This window comes from Microtus pennsylvanicus, chromosome 1, assembly GCF_037038515.1.
Source record: "Microtus pennsylvanicus isolate mMicPen1 chromosome 1, mMicPen1.hap1, whole genome shotgun sequence".
NCBI classification, from domain to species: Eukaryota; Metazoa; Chordata; class Mammalia; order Rodentia; family Cricetidae; genus Microtus; species Microtus pennsylvanicus.
In genome coordinates, this window is record NC_134579.1 from 114378975 (window position 1) to 114397845 (window position 18871).

General features: G+C 50.3%; 1 protein-coding gene across 1 annotated transcript; it reads right to left on the bottom strand.

The window, feature by feature from the left end:
* Positions 1 to 1235: 1235 nt before the first annotated feature.
* On the bottom strand, positions 1236 to 18634 carry LOC142854225 (calcium release-activated calcium channel protein 1). The gene is made up of 2 exons (XM_075979502.1): positions 18114 to 18634; positions 1236 to 5792 (listed from the first exon to the last, which is right to left on the bottom strand). Exons 1-2 carry the CDS (start codon positions 18417 to 18419, stop codon positions 5196 to 5198), a joined length of 903 nt encoding a protein of 300 aa, XP_075835617.1. The 5' UTR covers positions 18420 to 18634; the 3' UTR covers positions 1236 to 5195.
* Between the last annotated feature and the right edge of the window lie 237 nt (positions 18635 to 18871).

Here is an 18871-nt window from a genome sequence, read left to right on the forward strand (position 1 = left end):
GTGGTTGCCGGGAATTGAACTCAGGACCTTTGGAAGAGCAGGCAATGCTCTCAACCACTGAGCCATCTCTCCAGCCCCTTCTGCCCCTAAATTCTAAGTGTGCTGACCGACTTCAGTGTGTGTGGTATTGGCTGCACCTGACTCCAAGATCAACGGATAACTCCATGCTAAGTGCGCTTACACTGTCCCAGACTGGGTGTGGACAGCTTCAGCTGCCTCTCCTGTGACTCCCTAACCTGTGAGGTGACCTACTGTTCTCTGCTGTTCTAGAGGAAACAGGTTTGTAAGTCCCCAAGCTAACACTGTGCCTAACCTAATTGTTTTGCTTTTTTAAGACAAGGTTTTAGCTCTGACTGTCCTGGAACTTACTCTGTAGACTGGCCTTCAACTCACAAAGATGTACCTCCCTCTGCCTCCCAAGTGCTGGGATTAAAGATGTGTGCCACCACTGCCTGCCCCTATATATTCTTTTGTGTGTTTGCCTGCATGTACCATGTCTGTGTACCATGTGCATGCCTGGTGCCCAAGAAGGTGTAACAAATGGTTGTGAGCTGCTACATGGGTGCAGGGAATCTAAACAGGGTTCCAGAGAGCAGCAAGTGCTCTTACCCACTAAGCCATCTCTCCAGCCCAGATCTCTACATTCATAGATAGTGAAGTATATGGCTTTAGTCCCAGGATTTGGGAGGCAAAGGCAGACAGATCTCTGTGACACCAGCCTGGTCTGGTCTACATACTGTATACCTCAAAAAGGGGTGGGGTTTGAGGATATACTTACCTATAAAAAAGCAATAAACTGGTAACAGTAGTTACTTCTAGAGACAACTGAGGACTTGGGAATAGGAGTGGAGAATGACTTCTTTTTTTTTTTTCTTTTTGGTTTTTTGAGACAGGGTTTCTCTGTGGTTTTGGAGGGAGAATGAATTCTGTTTGACTTTTGAGACAGGGTTTCTCTGTGTAAGCCCTGTCTGTCCTGGAACTCACTTTGTAGACCAGGCTGGCCTTGAATTTAAGAAATCTGCCTAGCTGGGCGGTGGTGGCGCATGCCTTTAATCCCAGCACACGGGAGGCAGAGGCAGGCGGATTTCTGTGAGTTCGAGGCCAGCCTGGTCTACAAGAGCTAGTTCCAGGACAGGCTCCAAAGCTACAGAAAAACCCTGTCTCGAAAAACTAAAAAAAAAAGAAAAGAAAAAAAAAGAAATCTGCCTGACTCTGCCTGACAAGTGCTGGGATTAAAAGTGTGTACCACCAATGCCTGGTTTAAGAACAACTTATTACTGTTGAATTTGGAAGCAAGTGAATAATCTACCATATCCAAAATGAAGCAGAGAGACTGTGTTTTTATTTAATCATCTACTTTGGTGCTGGGATAGAACATAAAGCCTGGTGTAGGCTGAGCCAATGCTCTACCACTGAGCTACACCTCAGCTCCGAGATGGGGCTCATAAGGAGTATTTACTCCAGGTGCCTGGGTACTTGTGTTAGAAACAGATTCCAGAGACCTACCCAGACCAGCGGCCAACCTGAATCAGCTCATGGTGGATGGCGATGTTCGGGGATCTACATTCTACAAGTCAGCCGGGTGATTCTGGATCCAGACACATTCAGGAAACAAAACATTAGACTTCAGAGTCATTGTCCAGGAGTAATTCCAGCAGGATCCTGGGTCTCTAGAGAAGCAGGAAGGTGATTTAAGTGATAGCCAGGCTTCTCTGGGGAGCAGAGGTAGCACTTGGGACCCTCCCCAGTTGTACCTAGCATCTCTCAAGGATGGTTCTTGTGCAGTGATGCCAAGATGCAGGATGGTTGCGAAGTGATGGGAGCACGACAAATATTAGGCCCCTAAGCTACTTTATAGGGCCTGGGGATACAGCTCAGTGGTAGGATGCCTGCTTATTATGCACGATGCCCTTCATTTGATTCTCAGCACCATTAGAAGGCAAACAAAACCACGTTATATATTGGAGCTTCCGGGCAGACACATCTCAAAACTCAGGGCCTGTGGGAGTCAGGTACGTAATGTCTTTAAATTTACGTTTATTGTGACCGTGTCTGCAAGTTCCACATTGCATGTGTGGAGGTCAGGGGACAACTGGTGAGAACTGTCTCTCCCCTCCTGCCATGCAGGTTCTGGGATATGAACTCAGGTGACCAAACTCTGGGACAGCTCCTTCATCTACTGAGCCATCAGATAGCCCAAGGGAAGTAATACTAGATGGCCCAGTGTGAACCACAGGGAGTGGTGTAGCTCTGCAAGGCAGGCCCAGGGCCCCTGCACCTTCCCTGTCTTCAGGCAACGCCAGACCCTGCCTGGGTAAGATTCTTTCAAGGCCCTGAGCTCTGAGGCACCTTCCGAGTTTGAGTTCTGGCAAGTTATTGTGATAGATGCTTAATCTTCACTGTCAATTTGACTGGATTAGGAAAAGCCCAGGGGATTAGTAAAGCACCTTGGGGACTGTGCGAGCATTTCCAAAGACGATTAGCTCACAAGGTCTCTGACCTAATCAATGGCAGGGAGTCATAGCTCTCTGGCCAGCAGGCAGGACAGCATTATTGGGAGGTGGTGAAGGATGGGAAGGCCACTGGATGTGAATCCCCGGGGACTGGATCTCGCTGTGGTCACTTCCTAGGTCCCCTTGTTTGACTCTTGGCTGCCATGACACAAACTAATGTCTCTGTCGTACCCTCTTCATCAACACGGACTGACATGTCCGAGACCGTTAGCTGACACCAGGCCTCTGAGTTGCCTTTTTTGTCCCTCCCTGGTCACATGATGCAAAGACCAGCTACATTAGCCTCCTTGAGCATCAACTTTGTTTCCTGCAGTGAAGATTAATGTGCTGAGAACGCTGAGGGTCCAATGAGCAGCACGCAGTACTTACAACACCCCCTCACATAACGGCTACAACTATCAAGAAGCTAAACTAACACGGCATTCTGTAAAACCACAGCTCTGGGCACTTGAAAAAAAAGTTAAAATCTGGGCTGGACAGATGGCTCAGTGATAAAAGCACCAGCTGCTCTCACAAAAGAACCATGTTTTGTCCCCAGCACCTACATGGTGGCTCACAACTGAAGTTCAGGTCTCAGGTGATGTGGTCCCCTCTTCTGCCCACCAAAGGCACCAGGCATGCATGTGGTACACATACATACATACATGCAAGTACTCACACATGAACATTAAAAAAAATTTTGTTTTGCTTTTTGAGACAGGTTTCTCTGTGTAACTTTGGAGCCTGTCCTGGGGTGTCGCTCAGTCTCTAGAGAGCCTGTTTAGCATTCAGGAGGCTCTGGGTTTGTCTGTTCCTAGCTCTGCAAGCCACCTGGTATGGTGGTATACCTGTCATCCCAGAACATGGGAGACAGAGGAGAATCAACTGTTCAAGGTAATTCTCCATTACATAGCAAGTTCGTGGCGAGCCTGAGCTACATGAAGCCATCTTAATAAAACCCCCAAAGGTCCAGTCTGGAAAAGGCAGAAGCCAGGCAACTGTTCTACACTAAGGTAGACATTAAGCGACAGCTCTGGTATACATGGGGTGGAGAAATGGATTGCTGTAAAGGGTGGTCCTAAAGTAGGAAACAGAACTTGAGTATCAGGAAGTGACTGCAGTGAACCCAAAATCCAATCTCCTGTATCTGGACCGAGGATTTAGACAAAGCAGAACACTAGCCTAACATAGAAGAAGCCCTAGGTTTGACCGCATCCTGTTAAGTGGATGTGTGGTGCATAAAACTGTTAATTCCAGCACCTGGACAATGGATGTTCCTGAAAGACCACAAGTTCAAGGCCAGCCTTGGCTACTTAAAATCCTGTTCTCAAGTTTTGTTCATTTTGTTTTTTTAATTTGATCAATGAGTTGTGGCTATGTAAAGAAATAGTTTTGTTTTTAGGTCATATTTAAGCTAATAAGAATAGCTGTGTATCTATGTGAGCATGCATCATATGTTTGCTGGTGCCCAGTGAGGCCAGAAAAGGGGGTCAGATCCCCTGAAACTAAAGTTACAGGCAGTTGTGAGCTGTCCTATGTGGGTGCTGGAAAACTGAACTTTGGTTTTCTGGAAGAGCAGCAAGTACTTTTAACTACTGAGCCATCTCTCTGGCCTTGAGTCTTTTATTTTTTGTTGTTTTTTTAAAACAGTTTCTCTGTCTGGCCCTGGCTGTCCTGGAACTTGCTCTGTAGACCAAGCTGGCCTCAAACTTAAGAGATTCCTCTGCCTCTTCCTCCAGGGCACTAGGATTAAAGGCATGCATCACCACCACCCAGGACTCTTAAAATTCTTCAATGTGTGTGTTTTTTGCCTTGCCTGCATGCCTATGAACATATGTGTGCCTAGTCCCCATAAAGGCCAGAAGAGGCTGTTGAATCTCCTGTTACGGAAGTTACAGATGGTTGTGAGTTACAACACGGATATCAGGCATCAAACCTGGGTCTTCTGGAAGCGCAGTCAAGTGCTGCTAAGATCCGCCTGCCTCTGCCTCCCAAGTGCTGGGAGTAAAGGTGTGTGTTGTCACCACCACCCCGCAAAGGCGTCTTTTATCCAAGCAAAGTTACACATCTTGGAGGATAGCTCAGTGAAAGAGTGCCGGGTCAAGTCCTGAGTTCCATGCCCAGCAGCACAATTGTTGTAGAGGTCGGTGGTTCGAGGCCAAGGCTTTGGCCCCATGAAGCTAGTGTTCTGTCCCTGAGCCCCTTTCCTCAAAAAGATCAATTGACTAGGGCATTCTATCACAGTCTAGACCCAAGAAACACAGACACGAGAAGAGGTGTCCCTTGTGTGTATATTTTATGTGACACGCCCACGAGCTCGCGCATGCACACACACACACACACAAACACGCACGCACACACATTCACACAAACTGGGAAGGAGGCTGAGAAGGAGGACAGGAAGCATCCGGGTGGCACTGGTACGGGGGAGGAAAATTGGACAAAGAGCATCTGTCCCACACCACCCCCACATCCTACCAGGAGGGGGACCCAGAGCTGGAAGAACAGGGAGTGCTTATTCTCACAGAAGAAAGTCTCAAAGTGCAGTGAATTTTTTTAAAAAGCCTCTTCCCTCCACACTCGGCCGTGGTGAAGCCCAGCCGTCTGCAAAGGCTGTCCTCTAGATCCGGCCAGGACAAGGTCATGGGAAGGGCGTTAAGGCGAAAGCTCGAAAGTCCCCAGGGCCAGTGGGAAGGCAAAGACTCAGGCGTAATGGGTGCCGGGTGTTAAAGAATGGTCCCCTCTGTGGTCCAGCTGGTCCTGCAAGCGGGCAAACTCTGCCAGCTCGTTGAGCTCCTGGAACTGCCGGTCTGTCTTATGGCTGACCAGTGAGCGGTAGAAGTGAACAGCAAAGACGATGAAAACCAGGCCGCAGGGGACCATGATGGCAGTGGAGGCAATGGCTGCCGCCTCACCCGGGGTGATGCCACTGCTGTTGGCGACAGCTGCTGACTCGGGAGGGGGCTTGGTCGGGCTTGGTTGGCCTGAGTGTCTCTTGAGGGGTAAGAATTTGACCCAGCAGAGCAGCACGACCTCAGCCAGGAAGAGCAACGTCCCGATGACAGTGGAGAAGGCCCAGGCCAGCTCGATGTGGCGGTGCATGCGCTCGTGCGGCGACTCTTTGACCGAGTTGAGGTTGTGGACGTTGCTCACAGCCTCAATGTTGGGGAGGATACAGGTACTGATCATGAGTGCGAACAGATGCACGGCCACCAGCACCGTGGTACAGGCACTGAAGACAATGAGCAACCCTGGGGGATAGTCATGGTCTGTATCCAGCTGGACTTCTACCATCGCCACCTAGGGAGGGGAACAGGGAAGTGAGCAGCAGGCCAAATCCTAGTTCCCTTCCCACCAACCTGTCCCTTGGCCTCTCAGATTCCGGTTCTGGGAATGATAAAGCCCTACCCACTCCAAGTAGAGAAGTAGCAAAAACTACTGAGGAGGACAGCAAGAATGAGTCCATTAGCTGTGTGTCCTTAGGAAGTCAGTGTCTCTGAGTCTTACCATATAGAAAGTAGAGCTATTTTAGCAATTATAAGAGTTCCTGGTGTACAAGAAACATCTTCCAAATGGGAACGCTGCTGTAGTCAGTGCTGACCAGAGTCAGGGAAGATTACAGTAAAGTATATTATGCATTCTGTAATTTTTTTGTTGTTTGTGTTTTTTCAACACAGAGTCTCTCTGTAGACCAGGCTGACCTCAAACTGAGATCCATTTGTCTCTGCCTTGGGGTGTATGTGAGGGGGAACACAGTTTTTTCCTTCTATCGTGGATCCTGGAAATCAAACAAAGCTTGATAATCTTGGTAGCTGGTACTTTTATCTGCTTCACTATCTCTCCAGATCAAGAAAACTTTAAAATACCTTAAAAATAAAATAAGCCAGGGCTGGAGAGATGATTCATCAATTTAGAGCAGTGGCTGCTCTTACTGAGGACCCGGGTTCGATTTCCAACACCCACATGACAGCTCACAACTTTCTACAACTCCAGTTCTAGAGGATCTGACACCTTCACACCAATGCATATAAAATAAATTAAAAAAAAATTACAGGATGGTGGTGACACACACCTTTAATCACAACACTCAGGAGGCAGAGGCAGGTGGATCTCTGTGAGGTCCAGGCCAGCTTGGTCTGCAGAGCCAGTTCCAGGGCAGCCAAGGCTACACAGAGTACCCTTGTCTTGAAAACAAACAAACAAAAACAAAACCTAAAAAACCAACAACTACCTCCACTACTTCATCTGGCCCCACACTGTCATATTAAAACAGGACTCTATTTCATGTCCTGCTCGGGGACAAGGAACAGGTTGGAAGCTAGAGAAGTGAAGGCCTTCTCACGTCACATCTAGGTCCGTTCTGAGAACAGAGTGCACAGGCCAACAAGGAACCAAGAGCAGCTTCTCAGAACAGACAGACTCAACCCTGTGCCTACATCTTGTCTGGCTCAACAGCCAGCAAGCCCCACGGCCATGTCCTTTAGCCCAAGGGCTCACACACCAGCTCCCCAAGTTCCTGGAGACTTGAGGATTTGGGGTTACCAGGGTCATACTCTGGGCCTGCCACCTGCTCTTAACACCTGGGTCTTATCAGATTTGGGTGACTGGGTACATTGCCAGGGTCTGCCCATGTGGGCCGGAAGGTCAAGGGCAGCAAAGAGACAGGGGAAAGGAAGGCTGGGGAATGTTAACTCGGTAGAGTGCCTGCTTCCCATGCTCGCAGCCCCGTTAATCCCCAACACGGCTATACTACAGACTATGCGTGGTGAAGCCTGGAATCTCAGCACTGGGAAAGTACAGGCAAGGCCAGAAGCTCAAGGTCATCCCTGGCTACACAGCAACTTCAAGAACACCCTGAGCCGGCGGTGGTGGCGCATGCCTTTAATCCCAGCACTTGGGAGGCAGAGGCAGGCGGATCTCTGTGAGTTCGAGACCAGCCTGGTCTACAAGAGCTAGTTCCAGGACAGGCTCCAAAACCACAGAGAAACCCTGTCTCAAAAAAAAAAAAAAAAAAAAAAACCAAACAAACAAACAAACAAAAAAAAAAACACCTCGCTACACGAGACCCCGTCTTTAATGAGAAAATAAAGCAAAATGATGAAATGCAGGTGGTGTGGACAAACCTTTAAAACCTGAGGGGCACAGTAAAAATAGGTTTTATTAGTACTCAGTTTAACCCCTTCATTCCTATCCCAGTCCACCTGAAATGCTGCAGTTCTCACCCTCCTGCTGGAGAGACAGGCTCAGCTCCAGAGAAGCAGGTCACCGGTGGACCTGGCTCAGGTCAGAGCCACTCCAAGTTCCCCTCTAAAGCTTCTGTCCAGACCCACGCATCTTTGTAAGATAGAAGGGGTGAGACCAAGATCAGAGCAAAGAGATAGCCCAGAGTCTGAGGAAAGGAGTGGATGCTGCAAACAGCCAGAACACTTCAACAGGATTTAAAGGTTTTGCCTAAGAATTGCCACGACTAGCAAGGATAAGGATGCTCCAGCCTGAGAATTTATAAAACGGTTCAAGTTCATGTAAATTTGGGGCACTGCCATGAGGCATTTGACCGTTGTTTAAGATTCCCTGGTGGCCTAATGCCAACCCTGAGAATTATTCTGAGCCCATGCGGGCAAGGGAGCTGGGCAACTCAGTACATGCGGGTGAGGGGCATGGAAGAGCACAAGGCAAGGTACATCTTGAGGCTCTGACCCAATCTCTACCCCTACCTGGAGGAGCCTGGTACCCTCAGCAGCCGTACCTCCGGCCACCTCCCCACCCCCACACTTCCTCTTCCTGTTTTGGCCTGCTGTTCCGGATACTGAAACCTGAGAAAGGACAGACAGGAGAGGCTGGAGGAGCAGCCACAGATCCACTGGCTCCTGCCGGCTGGGGTGGAGGGAATGTGCAGAGCTGCCCTGTGGGGCTGGTGCTGGGGGTGTTTATGGTTAGTTTGTGTACTTTCCTGCATCCCAGCAACCTTCCCGTGGCATCCTGCCCCCGCTCTGTGGAGTGTCTAGCACACAGACCCACAACACAAGGCTGACCGTGAAACCTGTGCCGCAGCTCACAAAGCTGGGGACCCTGGACAAGTAAGCGGTTAAGGCTTCAGTACTCCAGGATTTACTTCCGTAAGATGGAGGCCTGCTTGTGACAGGGACGAAGCGCCACAGTGAGCACAAAATGCCCTTTAAACATTGCTTGACCTAGGATAAACTTTAGAGAGCATCAATGATTCTTACTAGTTACCAGCAAGAGCATGCTAGTCTAATGCGGTGAGGCCCTGGGTTCCATGCACAGTGCACAGACAGACAGACAGACACACATTCACTACTCATTTTCCAACAAGGAAAGTGAGGCTCAGAGAAATGAGATCAATGCAGAAAGGCAGCTATGCTGTGCTAGGGTAGGGAAGGGGGACGCAGGGCCACGCCAGGGCCTGTGTGTAATGAGGGTGCGCTTTTTCGCATGGTCACTGAGGTTAAATGAGGTTTTTATGTGTAAATGTTTAGCACAGAATCGGCCAAAGAAGAAGCTCAATAAATCTTAGTTAAAAAGAAAAACAAAGAGCTAGAAGTGGAAGAGAAAAAGGGTGGATTCACCGCGCCTGCACGCTATTCCTCACTGGGGGCCTGGTATATTTCTTTCAGAGACAGCGCGAGCTCCCAGTGTGGGTAGCAGAGAAGTGTACTCCACCCAAGACCTGGTCAACTGACCATCCCTGCACGACAGCGTCACCAGGGTCATAAAACCTGACCAAGGCACACATGGTCTAGAGCACAAAAGTCAGTGTTCTCACAGCCTTGGGCTGAGGGAAGGCTGAAGTCCCCATGGAAGAGGAAGGGCCTGCTGCTCCAGAAGGAACCTGGTCACCCTCATCTACCATTCCTGGAAGTCCAGCCACACAGGCTGGCAGGATGCACACTTGCCACGTGTAGGACCAAGTTCAATGGCACAGGGCTACATACAAGAAGTGATTCTGAATGAGGAGTAAGGGGGCTGGCATAAATCATGAACCCCGTGAAAACTGTTCACAGGCGTAAGTCCTCTTCTGAAAGGATTCCCACGAGGAGTATGTCCTGCAGGGTCGGGGGAATAAGTCAGGGGAGGCCTGGCAGGATCTGGCAGCTGACATCTGGGGGCCCCAGCAGCGTCCAAGGAGATCACATCAGATCAGATTGCATGCAGCTTCACAAGGTAAATATAGCAGGGAGCAGGGCTGTTAACCCAAAATAAACAGCTCCTAGTCAGCCAGGGGCCTTCACAAACCCGGCCATACAGGGTCTAACCGACAGAACGGTGACCACGGTCCCCAGCTCCCACCAGTCGACAGACCCTCAGCGGAGAAACTGGAGATCCTAGCGCTGAGGCACAGGCTAATGATGACTGATCCTGGGGAGGGCAAGGCCCGGCTGACCCGGACAGCCATGTGCCCCTCCCACCTGAATACCACCTCTTACCTTCCTGTTGGGCTCCATGGAGACCCTGCGCACCTGGCCACTCTGGTACTTTGGAGAGAGCCCCCCCCCCACCTTGCCCAACCCCTCTACCCACAGTGGGCAACATGGCTTTCTTTTCCCTAGTTCTTCCAGTTCATCCTACGGATAGCTGTAGCCTTTGGGAGACCTCCAGACCCCAGGCACATGAGCTTCACCAAGCTGCCTGCCTTTTCCAACTCCATTCCAAATGCAAGCCATCGATTGAGAGATCTGAATCCAGTCCCGTGGTTTATAAACTCTCTTGACCACAGCAGCCCAGCACTCTAATAAATGTTTCTAAAAATAGCGTGCACTCTTTTATGAAACAGAAACAAAAGTTTCACTAAAAACCACTTACTCTTGAAGCCTGTCAATGCAATCCATTCTTACAAGCTCGGGCTCACTACTCCACCCCCCCCCCCCGAGAATTCCAGAGATATCTCCTCCCATTCTGAAGGAGAGACAATACTGTGGAAATCAAATACTGTTCCACAGCTACTGGGCAAACCCTCCTAAAAGCCTGGCATTCCTTAACCCAAGGGCAGGAACAGAAGGGCCAGCACAGGACACCAGGGTCAAAGGGGTGGTGGTGTGTGCTGGACCCCCTAGCTGGCTCAAAAAAAAAAAAAACGGAGAAAGCTGGGCAGTGGTGGCGCACACGTTTAATCCCAGTACTCGGGAGGCAGAGGCGGAAGGATCTCTGTGAGTTCGAGACCAGCCTGGTCTACAGAGCAAGTGCCAGGACAGGATCCAAAACTATAGAAACCTTGTTTCTAAAAACGAAACAACACCCCCCCCCCCATCTACTGATCTTGGTGTCCATACTCATTTTTATTTATTTATTGGTTTTGTTTTGACCAGGGTTTTCTCTATCATGTAGATCTTCATGTCCTATAACCTGCTGTGTAATTAGGTTGGCCTCAAATTCAGACACCCTCCTGCTTTTGCTTCCCAAGTGTTGGGATTAAAGGCGTGCGCCACCACAGCTGACCTCACACTTATTTCTGACCCTTGATGATGAGGCTGTCACTTCTCTGAGTAAAGGTGTCATTCTGCAAATTCAGCACAATGGTGTCTGTCCATTCCCCTGTCTTCCCCCCGCCACTTTTATTTTTGAGACAGGGCCTCACTTGGTAGTTTAGACTGGTAATCCTCCTGTCTCTCTCTTCACATTTTGTTTGTTTTTAAGATTTATTATTATTATTATTTTTAAAGATTTATTTATTAAGCATCCAATGTACTGCTGGCAAGGAAGGCACTAGGTCTCATTACAGATGGTTGTGAGCCACCATGTGGTTGCTGGGAATTGAACTCGGGACCTCTGGAAGAGCAGCCAGTGCTCTTACCCTCTGAGCCATCTCTCCAGCCCAAGATTTATTATTTTATGTGAGGATTTTGCCTGAACTTACATTAGGTACATGAGCTCAGAGGTCAGAAGAGGGTGGTGGACCCCCAGAAGTGGAGATATGGATGGCTGTGAGCAACCATTTGGGTGTTAGGACTCAAAGTCAGGTCCCCTTGCAAGTGCCACATGTTTTATTTCTTCCGTTTGTTTTCTAAGACGGTTTCTCTGTGTAATCCACTGTCCTGTAGCTCTGGCTGGGCTCGAACTCATGAGCTCTATCTGCCTCTGTCTCCCCAGTGCTTGGATTAAAGGTGTGGCCACCACTGCTCAGCAGCCAACTGCCCAGCACCCATGCTTCAGTGTTTTGGAGACAAAGTCTTATTCACGGTCCTCCTGTCTGGGTTTCCTGAGTGGATGTCTAGCAGTTTCTTTTTCTTTGTGCTGTTATCATTCAAACACAGGGCTTTGCGCATGCCAGGCAGGTGTTCAGCCAAGCATCCCTTTAACTTTTCTTTTGGGTCAAGTACATTCTAAATAACAAGAAGTGTTTTTTTCCTTTTCAAGACAGGGTCTTATTGCAGCAGATTGGCCTCTCACTCACTGCTAAGGATGACCTTGAACTTCTGATCTTCCTGCTCCCAAGTGCTGGAATGACAGGTGTGAACCCCAATGCCCACCTTTTTTTTTTTTTTTTTTTTTGTCTTCACTTTTTTGAGACAAGGTTTCTCTGTGTAGTACTGGCTGTTCTGGTACTCTGTAGATCAGGTTTGCCTCAAACTCAGTGATCTGCCTGCTTCTGCCTCCCAAGTGCTACTGGAACTAAAGACATGTGCTACTATTGCTTAGCTCCATCTTTTAACTTTTTTTTGTTTCTAGATATGTTTCTAATGACGTGATAGCTTTTTTGGTTGGTTTTTTTGTTTTTCAATTTCAAGACAGGGTTTATCAGTAGCTATAGACCCAGTCTTGAAACTCGTTCTGTAGACCAGCCTCCTGAGTGCTGGGACTAAGGGTATGCGCCAACACCTCCCTGTCATGATATGATCGATATCTTTTGTTTTGTTTTTTTAGAGACAGAGTTTCTCTGCGTAACAGTCCACGTTGTCCTGGAACTCACTCTGTAGACCAGGCTGGCTTTGCACTCACAGAAATTCGCCTGCCTCTGCCTCCCAAGTGCCGGTATTAAAGGTATGTGCCATCACCACTGGTTTGATTGTTATTTTATTAGAATGTATATATTACTTGTAGAAATACAATATAAACAAGGCTGGGTGTAGCAGTGCATGACCTTAATCCAAGCACTCTGGAGGCAGAGGCAGGTGGATCTCTGGGAGTTGGAGGCCAGCCTGGTCTACACAGTTCCATGCTAGCCAGGGCTACATAGTAAAATCCTGCCTCAAAATAAACAAATAAAAATCAGTAAGGCTGGCACTAACAAGTTTTAGCAGATTGGAGACCAAAGTTCAGACCAAAGGTTGATCAACTAGGGCCCTCAGATTGTGGTTTTACATAATGCTTTATAGGCCCACACCCCTTAATTTACATAACATCTAAGGCCAATAACAAGAGTGCAACAGTTACCTGGAAAACCACACTGCCCTGACAGAAAAAGCTGGCTGACCCCAGGGTTGGACAAACACTCCGCCACACACAGAGTCCTCCCTTGGGGGAGGGTCACCGATCAGAGCCAAGTTTAAGGGCACATGAATGACAATGCCATAAGAACCTCATCACTTTGTAGGACAGCTTTCTCAGCAGGTGTTGTGACAAATGCTTTTAGTCCCAGCAATCAGGAGGCAGAGGCAGGAGGATCCCTGAGTTTGAGGCCAGCCTGGTCTATAGGGTGAGTTCCAGGACAGGCAGGGCTACACAGAGAAATCCCTTCTTCTGACCCAGGCGTGGCCGTATATGCCTGTCCTCCTAGCACTCAGGACACTGAAGCAGGAAGAGCAGGGGTTCCCTGTCAGATCGGGCTCCAGAGAGACACAATTTCAAAGAAATAAAAATCACAACGATCCTTTTTAAAAAAACAAACACACCAACACTGTCCGGCTGTGGTGCTGTCTGAATCCGTCCTCTTTAGCAGCATACTTAAAGACCCTGAGATGTTTCATCAGAGAAATTGGCTGAGTTCCACTTTAACTTCATCTTTCATTTTCTTCTGAGTATCCTCCATCTCTACCCAGAGCGCATCAACAGGGCACTGCCTTGGGAAACCTACTTCAGAAGAGTTTTTTCCTTACCAATCAGGGACTGGGGGGGGGGCGCTCATTGTTACCAGCTGAGAGTTCCAGAAACATGCCGCAGGCACTTGTGAAGTCTCACAAAAGGCTTCTCAGTAGGGCAGACATGAACCTCCTCTTGGGACATTCAGAAGCATTCCATTTACACGCAGCCCAGCATACAAATCCTGCATGCAGAATTGGGCATCTGGCAGGCTCCAAAGGCCTGGGTATCAACCAGCTAAGGGAGTACTGGCAAGAGGGGGAAGAGGAGAAAAGGCTCCAAATTAGACACACCAGAACTTGAGCCCTACTTGGTGGTGATCTGAGCTGCGAGAAGCCCTGTGAGGTTTAAACAAGAATGAAAGAAGGGGGTCTGGGCTTGTTCCAGACACAACGGGACCTGCACGATGGCCACTTTGGCCAGCGCTATCACATTAGCCATGCCGCTCCTGGGTCTGTAACCTTTGATAGCTCCCTACGGCCCACACTGGAGCTCAAACTTCCCAAACAGCCAAACAATGCCTCTACCATAGAGTTTTAAGACCAAGTCTCACTCTATGGCTATGGCTAGCCTGGAACTCACTATGTAGACCAGGCTGGGCTCGAACTCACAGAGACCCATCTGCCTTTGTCTCCTGAGTACTGGGCTTAAAGATGTGCACCACCATGCCTGGCTACCATAATGAATTGATGTGTGGCACAACGCCAGTCATACCAGACCCCCTATCTTGCCCTGATCTCTGTAACTGCTCTCGCCAGTTCACCTCACAACCCCCCCCACACACACACCTTGGAAACTCAGGTAAACAAGTTTCCTAGATACCAAGGCAGATATCTAGGCAAATACCAACTCACCAAATCCTCACACCAACGAGGTTGCTGTTATTATTACTTCATTTTACAGGTGAGACATCGAGATCCCAGGAGCTTAAGTGACTTCCACTTCCCCCAGATCGTACAGTCTGAAGAGGCTGGGCTGAGATGGACATCCCAGCTGGTAGATGCGGTCCCTGTTCCTGCTCCTCTATCCTAGAGCTTCTGGGTTCTCTGCCCTGACCATTCTGATGCTTGTTTTTTTGTTTGTTTGTTTTTGGTTTGTTTTTTTTTTGTTTTTTTTTTTTTTGGGGGGTTTTCGAGACAGGGTTTCTCTGTGGCTTTGGAGTCTGTCCTGGAACAAGCTCTGTAGACCAGGCTGGCCTCGAACTCACAGAGATCCGCCTGCCTCTGCCTCCTGAGTGCTGGGATTAAAGGCGCGCGCCACCACCGCCCAGCTGATGCTTGTTTTCTCTCGGTGCAGTTCAAAAGGCTACAGCCACTTTCCCAACCACGTGACTTCACCGAGGCAAGTCATTCACGGGGACAACCATGCTAGGAAAAAGACGCCATGGTGGCGCTTCTAGAACTTTCTGTACCTGGCTGGCCTAGTGCAAAAGCCTCATCAGCTCCAGCACTAACGATCATCTCCAGGCTCCCTGAGCTCTGAGGATATCATAAACGTCAATAACGTCTCATGGCTTGAGGATCTCCTTCCAACTCATTTTCCCAGAAATCTCAGCCAACTTCTGAACCTGCTCTGGAACCTGGAACAAAAGGGGGTTGGCGGGCAGAACTTGAGGAGGAAGATAATCCAAAAATAATTGATCCCAGGTCATGGAAAGCATTTTGTTTACTGCACCAGTGACCTTCCCAATTATTGTCCGCTTAGGCTAACGTTACAGCCTGCCCTCCTCAGTGGACCGGATTGCCATGCATGAGCACACAGTCCTTACAGAGTCCTGTCCAGTGGTAACCTTAGGTATGGAGAGCTGGAAGGCAGGCTCCGAAGGACACTGCAAGATGCATATCTACCCTATGTTCAGGTTTATTCTGTATCTTGTAGAGTCTCACCAGCAGACTATACAAGAGCAGGGTACATCATCAGACCCTGAAACTGCCCCTCTCCCTGCCGTGGACCCTTGTAGGGAATCTTCATTCATGTCAAGAGACTAGGATCTGCCCACCTCACATGTGAGAAGACTAAGCTCCAGACACTTACAGGTACCTGGCTGCTCTTCCTATGTGAAGTAAGGGTTGGCTCGATCTCCCCTAGGTGTTTTGGGAGACTCTCCCTCACTTTATGGAGGAAGAGGTGAATCTGGCATTCTAGGCACCCTGGCTGACCCTAGAGAGCAAAGGTCATGTGAGCTCCTCACTCTTCCAGGTTTGTAGGAAGGAAGCCCTCTGGGGACAGGAAGTTAGTTGTGCTGACTCACAAGCCGAGGGAGAGTAATCCAGGAAACTTGTCACTCTGTTACCATGGCATTGGGGAGGCAGGCACCCCTTCCTCTCTTGAGGTTCACTCAGTGGGCAGTGGGGGCAGGGCACAATTAGAGCTCAGACCGTGTCTCCAGGGCTCTCAGAAGTCCAGCTTCACAACAAGAACTTAGCTACCCTCTCAAATCTGCTGCCCAGCAGCATGGAGGCTGTCCTGGGATTCAACCGCCCCCAGTCTGCGGAGTGTAGGAGAAGCCGGCGTGGAATTGACGAGCCTACTCCACCCTGGCTGGGAAAACCAAATTCCCAGACAGTGTGGAGATGTCCACGCCCACTCAGGTTATGAGCTCCCAGCCTTCTGAAATCCTCTGCAGTCTTTAGTGGAGGCCTGGCCCCTTGCAGAGTCAAGAATGAGGACAACAGTGTAGGAGAGTATCATCTAAAGGAAGGTGTCACCTGAAGGAAGAGGACAGTGGTGGCTCACCTCCACAGACTGTAAAACTTTCTCTTTAGCGTCCACAGAAACCGTTTGGCTTAGTTTTCATTCCCCAGGCCTGGTGCTACCTGCCTTTGGCTGGACACTGATCACAGCACTATGGTGACAGGTGGTACATGTGCCTAAGCAAGAACTAGCTGCCTGCCTGCTGACCTCAGTCAAGTCCTGTTGACCAGACTAGCTCAGCACTCAGGAGGCAGAGGCAGGTGGATCTCTGAGCCTGCCTACAGAGCGAGTTCCAGGACAGCCAGGACTACAAAGAGAAACTTTGTCTGGAAAAGAAGAAACATTTTATCATTTTGCCTGAACCACAAACTACAGGGCTACTCCTTTATTTTCTCCAGGACAAAGTCTTAATAAGTAGCCCTGGCTTAAAGTCACTAAGCAGAATAGGCTGGCCTTGAACTTGTGGGCAATCCTCCTGCCTCTTCCTCCTGTAATTATAGGTCTCACCCAACTCTCCCTCTTTTAGCCACTAAAGGGCCCTTCAACTTCACTTTTAAAGGCAAGAGAACGACTCTCCCCACCTTGAAGACACAGTTTCTCTGTGTGGTCCTAGCTGGTCTGGAACTCAAAGAGATCTGCCTGCCTCAGCCTCCCCACCACCCAGTGGCATCAGAGGAACTTTTAAATAAGTTTTTATTTACCATTTCAGAAATCAAGGTCGAGGGACAGAAGGGAGCGATGGGCAGAGTGACAAGCAGGTGGCATAGCTGGGAGGGGTATCTCCATCACTCCCTCTCCTGGCCTTCCGGCCAGGCCCAGTGCATTGAGAGCCTCTAAAGCAGTCAGGCTCACTGTTGCCCTGACCCAAGACAGGGAGAGACCCAGACACTTGCAACACTCCCTTCCCAAGAAAACACTAAGGGTGCCAGCCACTCCCTTCCTCAAGGCCAAGGTTTAGCTAATTCTCAGGAAGGGGTGGGGGTGGGAGTGCTGGTGAGGGGAGGGAGATAAACTTCGTGGATGCAGGTTGACATCACCAAAAGATAATAATGAAATTGTTATGTGGGGCCCTGCCCCAGGCAAATTCCAAGTTGTCAGGCCTGAAGGTATTCCCAGAGTGAACTTCTCAAGCTTAACTGCAGCCTCCAGGGCACCTCCTGCTGCCGCTTCTAGTACGTCTTCTAAGGACTTGAGGGAGGAAGAAAATAAGCCGACCTCCTAATCAACCTCCTAATCAAGCGCAAGCGGTTCAAGGGGAACATGTCCCACCCTCCTCCCCCACACCCCGTGACTCAGAGACAAGTTTCTGGAGAAGAAACTGAGGATGGGGAGTGGCTGTCAAACCTTAGGCTGAGGCTCTTGGAAAATGCGGGGGGTGTGGGGGGAGTGAGAGCTAAGAGCGTGTGGAGTATGGGGAGCGGAAAGCATTAGGAAATCCCCTCCAGTATTTGATAAAGAAGCCATGGTAATACCTTCTGGCCTTAGGTGTGTGGGAGGGCACCGCACAGGGTAGCTCTTCCTCTCCATCCCTTGACACCTGTCCTCAGTGGGTCAGACCTTTTGCACTCTCCCTGTGCCCCTGAACACATACATGCAGAACAGACTTTTTAAAACTATCAACTTCAGGAAAGGAACATTTTTTGTGCCCCTAACCTCTTTGCCGCAACACGGTACCCGTCTGAAAACACCTGTGCCTGGGTATTTCAGGTCGTCCACTTCTCCCTCACAACTCAGTACCTCTGGCTTTCCACCGGCGCTTACAACGGCTTATCCCAGCTCTTACCCTCACCCCAGGCACGCCCAACCCGCTCCCCACTGTGGGCCCCGTCGGGGCTGCGGGGGGGAGCGGCCGAAGCAGGAAGAGGAGAGGAAGGCAGGGCAGCCCGAGCTCACCATGGCGAAGCCGGAGAGAAGAGCCGAGGTCCGGCTGGACGCTTTGAGCTTGGCGCGGCTTAAGTAGAGCTTGCGCCAGGACAGCGCCTGCATCGAGTGCTCGTTGAGGCTCATCACCTCGGAGTAACTCTGGCCGATCCAGTCCGGGTAGCTGACGGCGGGCGGTGGCGGCAGCGGTGGGGCCCCCGAGGGCTCCCCGTCTCCGCTGCGGCGGCGACTCCGGCGGCTGCCGCTGGTGCTGCTGCCGCCGCTCAAGGGAAGCTCGGGATTGCTGCTGCTCGGGGGCGGGGCAGGCTCCGGATGCATGGAGTAACTCTGCGAAGGCTCGGCTGGCGGCGGGCGCCTGCGAAGGCTGCGGCCCTGGGCCGCGCCGCACCTCCGCCTGCTCCCACTCGAGTTTGTCGCACGCGGCCGGACGGACCCGATCCAGAGGCCGAGGCCGTTGGCTACAGAAGCGCTCCACAAGTTCCAAGCGGCAGCAACCTGAGCCTGCGCGCCGACCGGCGTCCGGTCCCAGGACGGCACCTCGGCGCGCTCCACGATTGGCCGGCCCCCCGCGATTATTTGCATACGCCACACCCTCTCGGATGCCCCGCCCACAAAGAGGTGGGCGGTGTCCTGCGAGTTACGTGCCCCAGGCCGCCTCCGACGGCTCCGCCCACAGCCCCTGGCGAGCCTTCCTGGAAGCGCCCCACGCTGACAGGCCTCGCTTCTCTCTGCAGCTGCTCCTGTGGCTTTGCTCCCGGAGCTTCTGAGTT